We start from the raw sequence: 14,111 nt of genomic DNA on the forward strand, positions 1-14,111 counted from the left end.
AACTGTCTCTAGAGGTTTCAGATTTGCAAAAATGTGGCGACTGGCACAATCAGACTTTCCTTGTCCTATCCTTGTCCTCTGTTTTCCACCCTTTACATTTAGTAAATAATTAAAATCTCTAACCCAACTGAATAGTTGCAATCACCTGAATGGACTTAACACTAGCAGCCAATTGAAGAGTGGCAGTGTGTGTCATCAACTCTGCAAACACTTGTAATGCAGCTGGACGCTGCCTGAAGACCAGGAGGAGGCCAGAATGAAATGACTGGTGACAAACTAGAAAGAGCTAATGAGCTAATACAGTGTTGGGAAGCAGTTTCACTACATGTAATTAAACTCATTCAACAACATTTTGCAGTAGCTTTTTGTCATTTTGAGGCATAATTAGAGTAATAATCTTTGACATTTTCATATAAATAAATGTCCATTTTGCTACACTCCTAAACACCTGGAAAATCCCCTGCCGCACAGGAAGTGATGCATATTACATTTCCAGTTTGTTTGGAATAAATAGAAGAACTGGGTACTTAGCGTGAGCAGCGATAGTTGAACAGACAAGGAAAAGAGTGCCACCTACAGAAACTCAAACTTCAACAGAAAATCCAAGGAAAAAGATGACTGGCTTGTAAAAGAATAAAACATATGGGTAAATGTCATAGCGCATTTACAAGCAAATTCAAGACTGCTAATGTAGTCTTCAAATGCCTTATGGAAAACACACTCAATATATTTTTTTCTTATCTTAGGAAGATTAAGATTGATAATCAAAACATACTGGCAATATTACACAAACCCACAGGTTGTCCTTATTTATTTTCCCTTCTTCTTGGCTATTTAAAATAGGCTATATTACATCTTAATGAAGACCAAGGATGCATTTCAATAAAGTTGAGAGAGTGAGAGAGCTATAGACTGTCTAAACCTACTGTTATTTTTGCTGGTGCAAATAAAAACTGTATAGGCTAGCACAGATATCAAATTGTGTGTACATTATGAGATAAGCGTGACACAGTGTGGGTTTTATGCTCGTACCAAATTGTTAGGAGAATTTTGACTTACTTCAAGGTCTTAATTCATGCTGATGTAGTTTGCAATAGATCACCGGAGTGGAGTTTGCCGCGGATCTGCCCGTTGTAGTGGGCCTTTTTAATTAAGTTAGATTGTGTCACCGATTCATTAAACTGTGTCTGTATGATCAAGTGTAGTGTTAACAGGGTTCGCACAAAGTCCTTAAAGTGCTTAAAGTCCTTGAATTTAACTTTTAGTACTGGAATACCTGGACAATCTATCTATTATTTGTGATAGTGCTTAAAAAGACCTTGAAATAAATAAATAAAATGTTTGCAATGTTTGACAGAATGTAAGTCAAAACATAGAAAAGAAGACGGACATATTCTGGATTACTTAAAAGCATGTGATGCTCTGATTTAAAGCATTGATGGTTGTTAAAGAGCAGTAAGGTTTAGGGAAATGTTTCTTGCTTTTGTGTGGAGTCCTTATGAACAGAAGAATACTGCTGGAAAAAGTCATTGAAGTCCTTGAATTTGATTTAATATTGTCCATAGGAATCCTGTGTTAATGAAGTTACAAGGAGACTGAGAATAAATGGGACATGTTTATTGTCCTTTGCTGTAAAGAATGTGGTTCTGACAGACAAGGAAAGGTACGCTACTATCAAGCTATTCCGTAAACATAATAATTATAAATCAATACATCACATCTGCCATAAATGAAATTAAATGGAGAGTTTCCGATAGTGGTGATGGTAGTTTCCGATCTTGCGGGGGGGGGGACCCTTAACCCAGCGCTATGCTAGTGGTCACAGTACTGGACATGTTGTTTGATTGACAGGTGATCTCTGAGAAGTGCAGTGCAGAAACACCACAGCAATGAGTGCTGAGCACCAAAGATGGAGAAACAATGTTTAATAAATGAGGAACTCATGGATTACCATTTTATGTAACTACTGCAGGTACTAACTATTTTGGCTATAAAAGAAAAGAAGGGAATTATATTTTCTCATCCATTTATGTAAATAATTATGGCTCAATTCAACCTCTTTCGACCAACCTGCCCACCTCCCCCCTTTTCTTTCATTCACATTGCACTCCCACTGCATAAAGCTCACTGCCTATTTAATCAAGGGTACAGTATTACGTCACTGCAGATGTGCATATTTTTTAAAATGAACTATGAACTGCTTTTTCTCAGTAACTCTGGTTAACAAAACTAGATTTCTCTTGTGGGTAGCTTTGCTGTAGTTCAGCTTCTTCCAATGTGAAGTAAGTGGTAGCTTATAAAACTAAACTTTCAAAGTAGCTGGTCTGTCTGATTCTTTTGTCTAGCAACAAACTGTATGACCACTGTATGTGACCACTGACTGCAGGACAGGAGGATAGCATTTTGTTTGTAGTATATTTACGTACAGTTAAAGCTACAATGTGCAACTTTTTGCTTTGAGGCAGGAAGTGTATTGTTAGTCCTGCCTTCCCCCCGAGTTGGTCAAGTTCATGCCCCAACACTTGTCATTCATGTTGATGAGCTGTCTACCTTGAAACAGCATGTAGCCTGAGTCTGAGGTAACCGGCATCTGTAAAGCCTCCATAGGTGTTGATGATGCAGACGGACAATGCAGTCAATCTGCAATAGAAAAAGCAACTCTGATGTTCACCATGTTTTTGAACATTTAGCTTGGCTGTTCTTTCTTTTTTTGCTACTTTCCTCCATTGTTGTTGTTGCTATGACTTCCCTGCTATGTGGCCACTAGCCTCACCCTGACAACCACAATCTAGCTCACCACTGATCACACCCACAGCAATTGGTATACACCCCAAAACATCCCCAACATCATTAAAAAGCTACATTCAGGCAAACAGGGGATTTAGGCATGAACACCCAGGCAGACATAGCCTGATATTGTAGAGAAAATCCTATTTATTTATTATTATTTTAATGTGAAAAAAAGTTGCATTTTGCAGCATTAATACAATACTACTTTTATGACATGAATTTTATGAATAAGAATTCCCAACACTGCTTTTATAGGGAAAGTAAACGTTTTGGGGGTATGCACAACAGATGTAGTCATCAGGCACGGCGCCAGGATTTTTTCTCTCCCGGTGCTAAGGGGGAGCTTGACCAGTACGTGGGGGTGCTAAGAAAATAGTCGATTTTCATGACTTCAGAGTTACTTTATAAGGAAGTTATCGTTTTTTCAATAAAAGCAGATATGGCACACAGCACATTCGATATAAATGTAGTTTTTAATTGAATTTGGCCAAAGAATATTCAACAAAATAGCTATAAGCCTAATACAAGTGACCACAAGGCAATAACAAAAACGTCTTTCACGTGCAAAGGAGCCACAATGAGAAGTGCAATGCATTTAGCCTATGCCCGTTAACTGTGCACACACTTGTAAAATGAACTGGCTATCATCATAATCTTAGTGATTATATTTATATTGCAAACAAAAATAACTTGTAGGCCAACGATATACATGCGTCCTGCTGTGCATTAGTTATAATGTTACGGATTAAATGTCTATCACAACGTCAGAAATTAAAGGAATAATATCTACAGTGCAGCCACAACGAGAAGTGCATTTACCCTATGCCTGTCAACTGTGCACACATGGTGTAAAACGAGCTGGCTATCATCACAATCTTAGCAATCACAATAAATTTCTATTGCAAAAATACCGTGTTGTTTTATAGAAGGACGATGCGTCTGTTGTTGTGGTTCAGTGCAAATGAGTCTATAATCTTCTGGACATCCAGGGCCTTGGTTCTTTCTGCCTGTATGGACAGGCAGGCAAGGTTGCTGAGTCGAGGGTTTGCCATTCTGTTTCTCAGGTAGGTTTTTACACGCCGCATGCAGGAAAAACTGCGCTCACATGACGCGGAGGTTACTGGCAGTGTGACAGATATGCGTAAAAGTTTATAGATGTCCACGAAGGAGTCTTTGTAAGCTTTAAGCATGGACAGGAACTCCAGGGTGCTGCTAAATGTTTCGCCCTCTTCTTTTTTTCTTTCCAAGAGCCGGCGCACTTGATGCACCTCGGCCAGCAGATTGTCCTCTCTGATTCCATAGTGCTGTGCCATGGGCACAAGGCTTTCCTTTTGAAGGAATGTGGCATGCTTGGGGTTGAGGGCTGACGTTCCCATGAGAACTGCACCTGCTTCTGTGGAAAAGCGTCGGGTCATTTCCTTCACCAGTCGGTCAATGACAGGGTAGAACGAGGACGTTCGGAATTCATCCGGAGAGGACATGGATGGATGTTCGGTTTGAATTGGAGCTTCAACTATAAAGTCCTGTAGATGGCGAGGCTGTTGGGATTGTCTCTTCTCTTGTGGGGGCGGCGGCGGTTGTACGGCGACACCGACCTTTGCGCACAGGGCCGCTGCCTTGCTCCATATGGCTCTCCAAGAGTCCTCCGTGCGCTTTTCTTTTATGCTCGTGATGACCGAGTGTGCAAGGTCAGTGGCAGTCTCGAGCAAAAGATCAGGGGACTGTAGAGTGTCAGACATGAACTTTGCTGTGCGGAACAGATCCTCAAACAGGATAAGGTGGAGGATGAATTCGGCATCAATGAGTGTGAGTAGTGACCGCGCGTCAGTCGATCTGCGTGAATTTGGCTGCGACTTAATGTCCTTTAAGGTTGCAATGATGGCTGGGAGGGTTTTTTGCACTGCCCACAGCGAGTAGTACTGGCAGGACCATCGCGTATCAGACAGTTTCTTGAGTTCAATGGGCTGCTGTGAAGGCTCAAGTTCCCTTTGCTTCTTAATGAAATGGGCATGGACAAATGAGCCTGAGAAAAACTTGTACATGTCTTGCACAATAACAAAAAAATCCCCCGCTGGCTTCACGTTTCTGACACAGTCCACCAAAACAAGATTGAGACGGTGTGCGTGGCAATCTAATCTAATCTAATCTAATCTAATCTCTGGCGACTTGGCATCTAATCCGTCAGATGGAGTGAAATGAAGAAATTCCTCCACAACATCATTTTTTACGTAGCGCACCACCACAGACACTTGTTCCGTTTTACTGAGGTCCTTACTCTCATCTACCATCAATGCAAATAGTTCAGCATCTTGTATTTCACCACTTATCTGATCCCTAATCATATTTGCCATAATGTCTAGTATTTCATTCTGTATATCATGATGCGTGTACTTAGCATTTCTAGGACTATTTGAGATTTTCTGTGCAACTGTTTTGTCGAATTTGCCTATGACCTGTAAAAGTTCAAGGAAGTTTCCCTGGTTGACAGCCATGTCGTTTTCTATGTCTCCTCTCTGTGAAAGTCCCTGGTATGCAGTGTAACGCAATGACTCCACAACTGCTCTCATATACTCTCTGTTCTCTCTGACTATTTTCGAATGTCCATCACTCAGAGCATTGCATATTGTTGAGCCAGACCCTTTCTGAATAGTCCACTCATTCCACGCTGTCATTGCATATTTATGCTCCACACTAGCATTGTGTGTCTTGAACGAACTTGTCACCTTCTTCCAGTTCTGGTAGCCATCGTGGGTAAATGCCGTCTTCTCTCCATGGTTTCCTGGACGTTGAAAGTGGCGGCAGGCAAAGCAGAAAGCACGGCCCTTTGAAATAGAATATTCCAGCCATTTGTAATCCTCATACCATCTACGATTGAAGTAGCGATCCTGCTGTCCAACTTTTGTGGCTGGATAACGCCGAAGAAGAGGGCGCCTTGGTTCTTCAACAGGTGACTGGCTTAAATCAGAGGGAGCGGTGGCTGTGCTAACAGTGCAGCTAACGGTGGCTGTGGAGCAGCTAGCAGCGACGAACTGCTCTGGTGCTCCCTCACGTCGTGGCTCACGAATTTCTCTCTCCGACTCATCTTTCTTATCTCCCTCTTCTTCTTTGGCCACCTCGGAGACAGGGTCTGGGTCTGGATTTTCATTTTCTACCCGCACTCTTCTCTTGATCAGAAAACGGTCCATCGCAACGGGGCAAGATGGGCGACTAGCTAGCTAGAAGTTATCTCACATAACGTAGCCTAACGTGCGCGAGCACACACACCAGAAACACCCCCCCCACACACACACACACACACACACACACACACGTCATAGGGTACATGCGCGGCACGAGCACACAGCCAGGGATCGGATTGGGAACAGAATGGCTGGTTATTAACTTTTACATATTTCTTTATTTAAAAATAAAAAAATACTAAAATGCTTGAGGGGGCTTAACTGGGGCTACGCAGATTTGTGACGTGGCTATAGCACCCCCTAGCCCCGGTGTAGCGCCGTGCCTGGTAGTCATGGAGGCCTACATGCTGGGACACCTCATTCATAATCACCTCATTCATAATTATAAACTCTTCTGAAAACATTCCACCTCAAAAAGAGATGTCTGATTATCTCCTCCAGTCCCACTCAGAATGAGGATCAGGTATGCAGCAGGGAAATCAAAGCAGGGATGCACAGCTATATCTGTTTCAATTGGCCTAAATAAATTGTTTCTCCTATTTTGCCTTGTAAAACCATGATTTACTTGCTAGCAGTGATTTGTTCCTAGCTCACCTGCCAAGGGCTGGTAAGAATAGAATGCATTACCTGCCAAGAATACCTTTACCAGCCAAAATTATTCATATTTTTCATGGAAATATGTCACCCAACCTGTTTTCAATGCCATTTTGTGTTATCATGTATTGTGAACAGCATTCAATAAAGAGAACAGATTTAGAGCTTTAATTTAAAAAATCTCTCTCTCTCTCTCTCTCTCTCTCTCTCTCTCTCTCTCCTTTTTGGTGCCTCACACCAGCAATATGTTGCCACATGGGAATAACGTTAAAGGAATAGTTTACCCAAAAATAAAAATTTTGTCATTATCTACTAACCCTCATGTCGGTTGAAACACCGGTGAAGCTTGTATGTCCACACAACACACAGCGAATTAGCAAGCGCTGTTGTATGTCAGCCTTCTCCAAAACAACAGAAGTAGCCAGGAACATGTTCTTTAGAGTTCCAAAAATGGCAAAAAATTATCATAAATTATTCCAAACAGCTAGTGCAGCATAATCCAAGTGTTCTGAAGCCTAACGATTGGGTCCAAAAGTCCAATATTTCCCTCATTATCACCTAGATTTCCCTCATTGACAGTGGTAGAGCACGCTTAAGCAGCCCAATAACATGGTAAATACAAATGGAAAACTTGAATTTTACATGATACACAAGCAGCCAAGATGTGACATTCTTACTCTTTGTTTAACTATTAGGTGTCATGCATACACAACAACTTTAATCCGATAAACGCCTTAAAATATCAATTACATAGAACTGATGCGAATATTCTCTTCATTTTGCCATTGTAGCACAAAGTAGCTCTGCTCCACTTGGTTTCAAAAAGTCACCAAAGAAGCTACTTTTTTCTTTTATTTATTTATTTTTTTATTTCTGAAGCACTTGAATAAGCGACGACTTGCATTTATGACTGTTGAACTCAGAAGTAAGAGCTGATGAGGAGCACATGAAGGCAGTGTGACTCTTCAACCAGATCGATGTAGGGTAACCAGAGCTTTGTGAGTGCGGAAAATCTAGGAGATAATGAGGTAAATATTGGACTTTTGGACCCACAGTGTAATTGTTTGGCTTCAGAACACTTGGATTATGCTGCACAAGCTGTTTTGAGTCATTTTATTTACTTTTTGGAACTCGAAAGAACCAGGTCCCAGCCACTTCAGATCTTTTGGAGAAGGCTGACATAGAGGTGCGCTACCTAACTCGCTGTATGTTATGTGGACATACAAACTTCACTGGTGTATAGACTGACATGAGGGTGAGAACGTAATGAGTGAATTTTCATTTTAGGGTGAACTATTCCTTTAAGTTTTAACTAAACAGCCAATCAGGAGTCTGTTCCATACGGAGCGATTGTTTTGCTTTGATTTGATTGGCAGAGACCAAAGACTGTATATAACCGACGCATTCAACTGTTAATGTCTCAAAACGTTAGGAGTTTTGGACGCTGACTGCAAGGCTTGCTTTAAAAAAAATTTGCTGACGTTGTTGGTCTGGAGCTCTCATGTAACTCAAACACAACCATCCACATTGCTTTGAGAGATGGTGAAATCGTATGGTCACGATGCCTCCCTCTGGGCCAGATGATCCTGGTTTGACCCAGGCTTGTTGACGTGATAGTAGAGGAGTGTGTTTGCGTGTGTACATGTGCATGTGTGTGTGTCTGTCTGCCTGCTTCACCCTGGGCGTCACAGCTGGGGGTTCCAACTGAACTAGGCCACACTTGGCCTGAGGAGAGTGAATATTTAACCCGGGACAGCTGTGTTGGGAAATGTGTGGCCAAGGGCACAAACTGGACTCCTGCTAATCTCACGTTTTGGCCATGGATAAAGGTGGATGCCATATGTGCGTCGATAATGTTCTCATGTAAACCTTTGTAAGCACAAAATGGGTTCATGTCACTCAATCTACCGTAATGGTTTGCTTTAGAGAAGACATCCCTCTAAATAATGTGTGCACAGACACGTTTGCATGCACTTGTTTGCTTACACACTTGTGAATGCACCTGTATTGTGTGGGTGTGTGTGTGTGTCCATGAAGTGTCCGCCATCAACAAGAGTGGAAGCGAATGTAGTACCAGTTGGCCCTGCTCACCCAAATCAGCAGATTATTTTACAGAAGGCTGGCATCATTATCATGACAAAACAGCTGGGATATTATTGTTAATTAGAGGCTTTAGTAAATGGAGTCTTTTTTTCACCTCATTTAGTTAATGAGCTGCTCTGGTGTGAGCAACTTGGCATGCAAATCACTTGGCATGCTCAAATGGCACAAAAATATCCCTTGGCCACAAAACTGAAAAATCTTCACTCAGTGAAATGTAATTATTTCTTGTTCCTTTTGACAAAAATAATGAATTCACAACCCACTGACCATGCACGAGCCCTGCATGTTTCTTTAATTTTCCCTGATTCCAATCTGTGAAGCACAGGAACTCCTCTTTGCTTGCATATGTCATTGCGTCAGGGCCAATGGCCGTGAAAGCATGGATTAAATATGAGAGAGAGCTTTTATTCATTTTGATAATTACCATTTAATCCAGCATCTGTTGCATAGTGTTGGGCTTTGATAGGGGCAGGTTTGGTTATTAGCAATCAATAATTAATAATCGTGAAATTATTAATATTCATAAAATTATTGACGTGAGTCAATATTAACGGGGCTCCACACTGGAATCAGGGACCAATAACCGAACCTTCAATACAGTCTCAAAATGGCTGTTCACCCCCAAATGACAGTGTTTAAGTACCGCTGTACATTTATGAGTGAACAGTGAAGGGTGAATTCGTACACAGGCCCTCACAACCAGCCGTTATTACAGCACATATGCACAAGAAATCACAGACAACTTCTCTTTAAAAGTATAACAGAGTTTATTTAACTTTAGCAATATCAATCAATAATCAATAACACTTCAGTTAATCAACAACTATTACACAACTATAACTATAGGTCTAAACTAGCAAGCATAAAGGCACAAACAGCGTGTGGGGGGGGGGGAGAGAGCAAGATGGCGGGTGTGACCACGTGAGTGGGACATCTCGCGAGAGTTCAAAATGGCGGCCGTGACCGCGCAGTTTGTCGGTCGGCGGGACCGTTATCTCTCCGTGCACGGAACAACGGCCAGCTGGCTTTCCTCGTAGGCAGCGAAAGATATCAGCCAGGAGCCGACTTGATTGAAGAAACGTATCCTTACGTCGTCTTCTTGGAGGGAAGGAGTGTCCTTAGCTGTATTCTCTTCCAGTCCACTTCTGCTGGTCTGCTACACGGCAGTGCGTGTAAGGAATTAGAATGCCGGATACACGAACAGCTAATCTAATCCTTCTGGATCCAACAGTGTTACAGCTAACACTAAACAGTCTGGTCTCGTCCAGCGAGTTGAAGACTGCGCCTCGGCTAAACAAAAGAACAGTTTGAACGTTTCAGATACCACCTTGTTAGCAACGAAGTCGCAAGGAACGGGCGCTGCCGAAAGGTAGCTCTGGAATTTATACTCTTAGTGACGTCATGGGGACATCCCGGGGTTCGTCCGAGTCTCGTCCAATGAGAGACCGGAGTTTAGATTCAAACCAGTTCACACCTAAGTGTGAATTCCAGGGCCTGCTGGAATCTATTGTTTGAGGCTTTTAAGTTTCCAGGTAGGCCGCAGATTTAGGCTTTTAATTTTACAAGCAGGCCTTTCCTTTGTTTAACCACATGGCCTGGCCCAACAATAGAAATGCCTTTTTATCATATTTCAACTGTATGATGCGTTTGTAGCTGCAGGTGCATATATAATAAATGTCCTCAGCAATTTGATATTAATAGTAGTTCACACTGTCACACTCAGCCTGGTGTCAGCCTCCTCAGTTTAGGGATTGTATTCAGCATTTTACAGTAGTTTCACCCATAACACTGCAGTTGAGTCCCTCGTTACCATGGCAACCGCTCACTGCGCGTTGTGCATGATCCCCAGAGGCTCAGCAGAGATCGCTATTATTTTTGCAACTATCTATAAAAGTCACAACTTCCCTCACAATTTCATTAAACTGTACATTTCTGTGACCCCAAATCATGTCATACATACTTATGTCATCCAAACTATCATTTTTGTGTACTAGAAACAGACTGGCTACAAGCTAGCTAACAAGCGGTTATCTTGGTGAACTTAAGTCTTGCCAACAAGAATGCTGAAGCATATTTGGCTATCTAGCTAGCCAGCCTGAAGCCTCCTACACATAAAACATAATTTTCTTTGACTGTATTAATTTATTTGAAAACTATAAAATGTGCTCAGTAGAGCACAGACCTCCGCCATGTCTGACAACACCCCGCAAGGAAGTTATGCACCTTTGGTGATATGCCACGCCCCCACCTTTTGGCCAATCGACATGAAAAGTTAATCAGTTCTTCCTTGGCCCATAACCAACCTTCATACCAAGTTTTGTGCAAATCCGTACCCAACTTTTTGAGATATCGGACCGCACCTGTGTTTTTGCATGTTTTAGCCCATTTTAGCCCATACAATTCAAGTATATCACTACCGACCATATCCAAAGCATACCATACTTTTTCAGATGTTTGAATGCGTTTTTCCGCATTTTTATTTTTGTCAAAGTTTCTTTATCATTGTGTGGTAATTTAGTTTAATGCCCTCATTGATTTGAAAAGTCTACCCGTCTAATGGTGCGTTCACATGCTGGTGAGAAGCTCTGACATATGGCACTTCAGAACAGACAGAAAATAGTCCCTGAAGAGAAGATTGTGTTACGAACTAAATTCAAGCGCCCATGACTTCTAAACCCGGGCACGAATGTTAGCTAAAGCAATAGAGCATTTTAAGGTAGGCTTATCACACTTACAACTACTTATTCACAATTCCTGACATTATACTCCATTTCCTAAACTAGAAGCTTTGGCCAAACCTCAGATTGCGAAGACAAAATGAAACATTCAACAAAAACCTGATATGTTCCATCTAAATTAAAACCTTTACTTCAGATGGCTCACAGAAACCAGCAAATACATTAATACTGAATACACAATACACACTGGGGAGACAAATTTACAGCACTCCTTTTAAAAATTGTTAATGAATCACTTACCATATGTGTTTTCATAACAACCAACCTCTAGACATTTGCACTTTGCAGCAGCATGCTGCTGTGATCTACATAAATTATGTAAGGGTGCAAGTGTGGAAACAAGATCCAATATCAAAATTCAAAATATTATTTTCTGAATTTCAAATGAATTTGCCATTTTGCCAGAAACAAGTAAATGCAGTAAAAATCAAAGTAAAATTAATTAAATATACATATATCCATTTTTAGCATGCATTGTTCTAAAACATATGAACTCATCTGTGGCCCTTTTTATTCATCCTGAAGTTTGTTTTGCTTTTTGAACCATTAAGCATGTTAGTGTTTGCACCTTTAGGACTGTGTGTTAATTATGTTGAGTTGTAAAGACAAAAAATCGTATTTTGAAAGACAGTGCTTTCTACATGAAAACATGAGTTTACCTGTGCTTTATGGTGAGATTTGTGCACAAAAAGGCTCAACAGATGAATAATGCCTCTAAATTGTTGAAAGAGACTTTTTTTTGTAGCTAATGTAATGGTTTAGGATGTTTTTTTCATACACCAAGCGGGTGTCCCTTGTAATTTATTTTCAGTTTTGACTGGCACATGTATTTCAAAATCCCAACTGAAGGTAGATCTTAGTAGAATGCAGTTTTTAAAATGCAAACTCCTGAACAGTTCGGTTGATATAATTTCCTCTTTGCTTTGTTTCTCTCCGTAACAGAAAATGGCTTCACACTTGCAAATTGCATCGCCTTACAAGGGTGACCCAGTTTCAGAAGTTTTGAAAACCTATTTTGTGGGAGTTTTACTCGTCCTCAGTTGAAGGTCTAAGGTTGGGGGGTGTCACTTTCATTTATTGTTTCATAATGGGGGCATTGTGAAGCCCTTTGAGACTGTAATAGGGATTAAGGGCTATACAAATAGACTTGACAATTTATTAGAGGCTTTTTGTGATTCTGCTTGTAGCATGAATTGATGCTACAGTGAGCCTGCATATATACATATATATATACATATATATATATATATATATATATATATATACAGAATGAAAAGTCCCATGTCTATCAAAAAGAGAGAGAAGCCAAGTATTTGAACCAGGGAGAGAAAACTTGTAGAATATTCATCAGATGGAAATTTTCCTTTTTGTTTGTTGACTTTATGTGAAAACAGCATAAATTAGAACCGAAGGCCAAGCAAAACAACTCACACTCTGTCCACTCCACCTATTTCCCTGCTGAATTTAGACTCGGACATTCAGCTTGGTCTGTCCTTCTCCTTTTCTCTCTTCTTTTAAATTCACACTCATGGCCTGTAATTTACTCTCATATTCAGACTCCTATTTCTGCCTTAAACCCTCTCCTGTCACTGACTCCTATGCCCTTTCTATTCTCTCTCTCCCCTTTCCACATTGCTCTCTTTTGGTCCTTCTTCATCTTTGTCTACTTTTACTTCTACTACTTCCTATAATTCCTATTAGTACACGGCTTTGGTGAATACTCAAGTCTTACTGACCCATGAAGGCATTCTGAGGTCTGTTATTTCTGAATGAGACTGCTGTTTCATATGATAGACCACTGTTTCACATTTAATCATATCACTCTGCAGTCAAGAATTCTGGCAGTTTTTGTTGATTTCCAATGAGGTTAACTAGTTCCATCTTGTGGCAAAATTACATTATTCCTTGGTTACTGCAGACAAACACTTGGTTAACCAAGGTTAGGAGCATGGCACATTTTTCCAGTGTTACTTTTAATTCTTTTTCTACTGTTCTACTGATCAAAAGTAACCAATTTTACCGATTTCGTTCACGTTTCTATGGTTGCAGTCCTGCTACAGTGTAGTGCATTGATACTAGTTGCAGATGTTTCTATGGTTACAGTTCTGCTACAGTAGAGCCATGTGTGTTAGCTAGATGTTTCTATGGTTACAGCTCTGCTACAGTATAGCCATGTGTGTTAGCTACAGATGTTTCTATGGTTACAGCTCTGCTACAGTATAGCCATGTGTGTTAGCTACAGATGTTTCTATGGTTACAGTTCTGCTACAGTGTAGCCATGGTTTCTAGCTACAGATGTTTATGGTTACAGTGCAGTTGAACTTTTTTTGGTGGGATCTTGTAAATTACTGTAGCTTGTAATAAAATCATATTAATTTGGTAAATAGCTGTGTAAAACACAATATAATGTACTGCTAACCTCTGCTTTGCATCATGGTCTGAATTCACCCTGTCAGAGATTATTTTTCAGTACTGATCAGCTTGTTCTACATTGTCCCTTGCTTATTATAATTCATCTGTTCTTCTTCCTCTTCCTCAAGTCTGACTGAAGGTGAAGCTGGCTCACCCTATGACAAGGAGTCTATGGCCATCATCCATCTGAACAACACTACAGTCATGTACCTGAAGGAGGTCACCAAGTTCCTGGCAATGGTCTGCTTCTTACGCGAGGAAGGCTTCGAGAGGAAAGGTCAGTCAGCTTAATTAA

General features: G+C 40.9%; 1 protein-coding gene across 1 annotated transcript in view; it reads left to right on the forward strand.

The window, feature by feature from the left end:
- Positions 1 to 14,111, forward strand: part of rragd (ras-related GTP binding D) — a 50,632-nt gene that overhangs the window by 13,062 nt on the left and 23,459 nt on the right. Inside the window, exon 6 of the mRNA XM_071917395.1 lies at positions 13,945 to 14,093. Coding sequence (XP_071773496.1) covers positions 13,945 to 14,093 — 149 coding nt within the window. The remainder of the gene's footprint in view (positions 1 to 13,944; positions 14,094 to 14,111) is intronic.

This window comes from Centroberyx gerrardi, chromosome 17 (genome assembly GCF_048128805.1).
Source record: "Centroberyx gerrardi isolate f3 chromosome 17, fCenGer3.hap1.cur.20231027, whole genome shotgun sequence".
NCBI lineage: Eukaryota > Metazoa > Chordata > Actinopteri > Beryciformes > Berycidae > Centroberyx > Centroberyx gerrardi.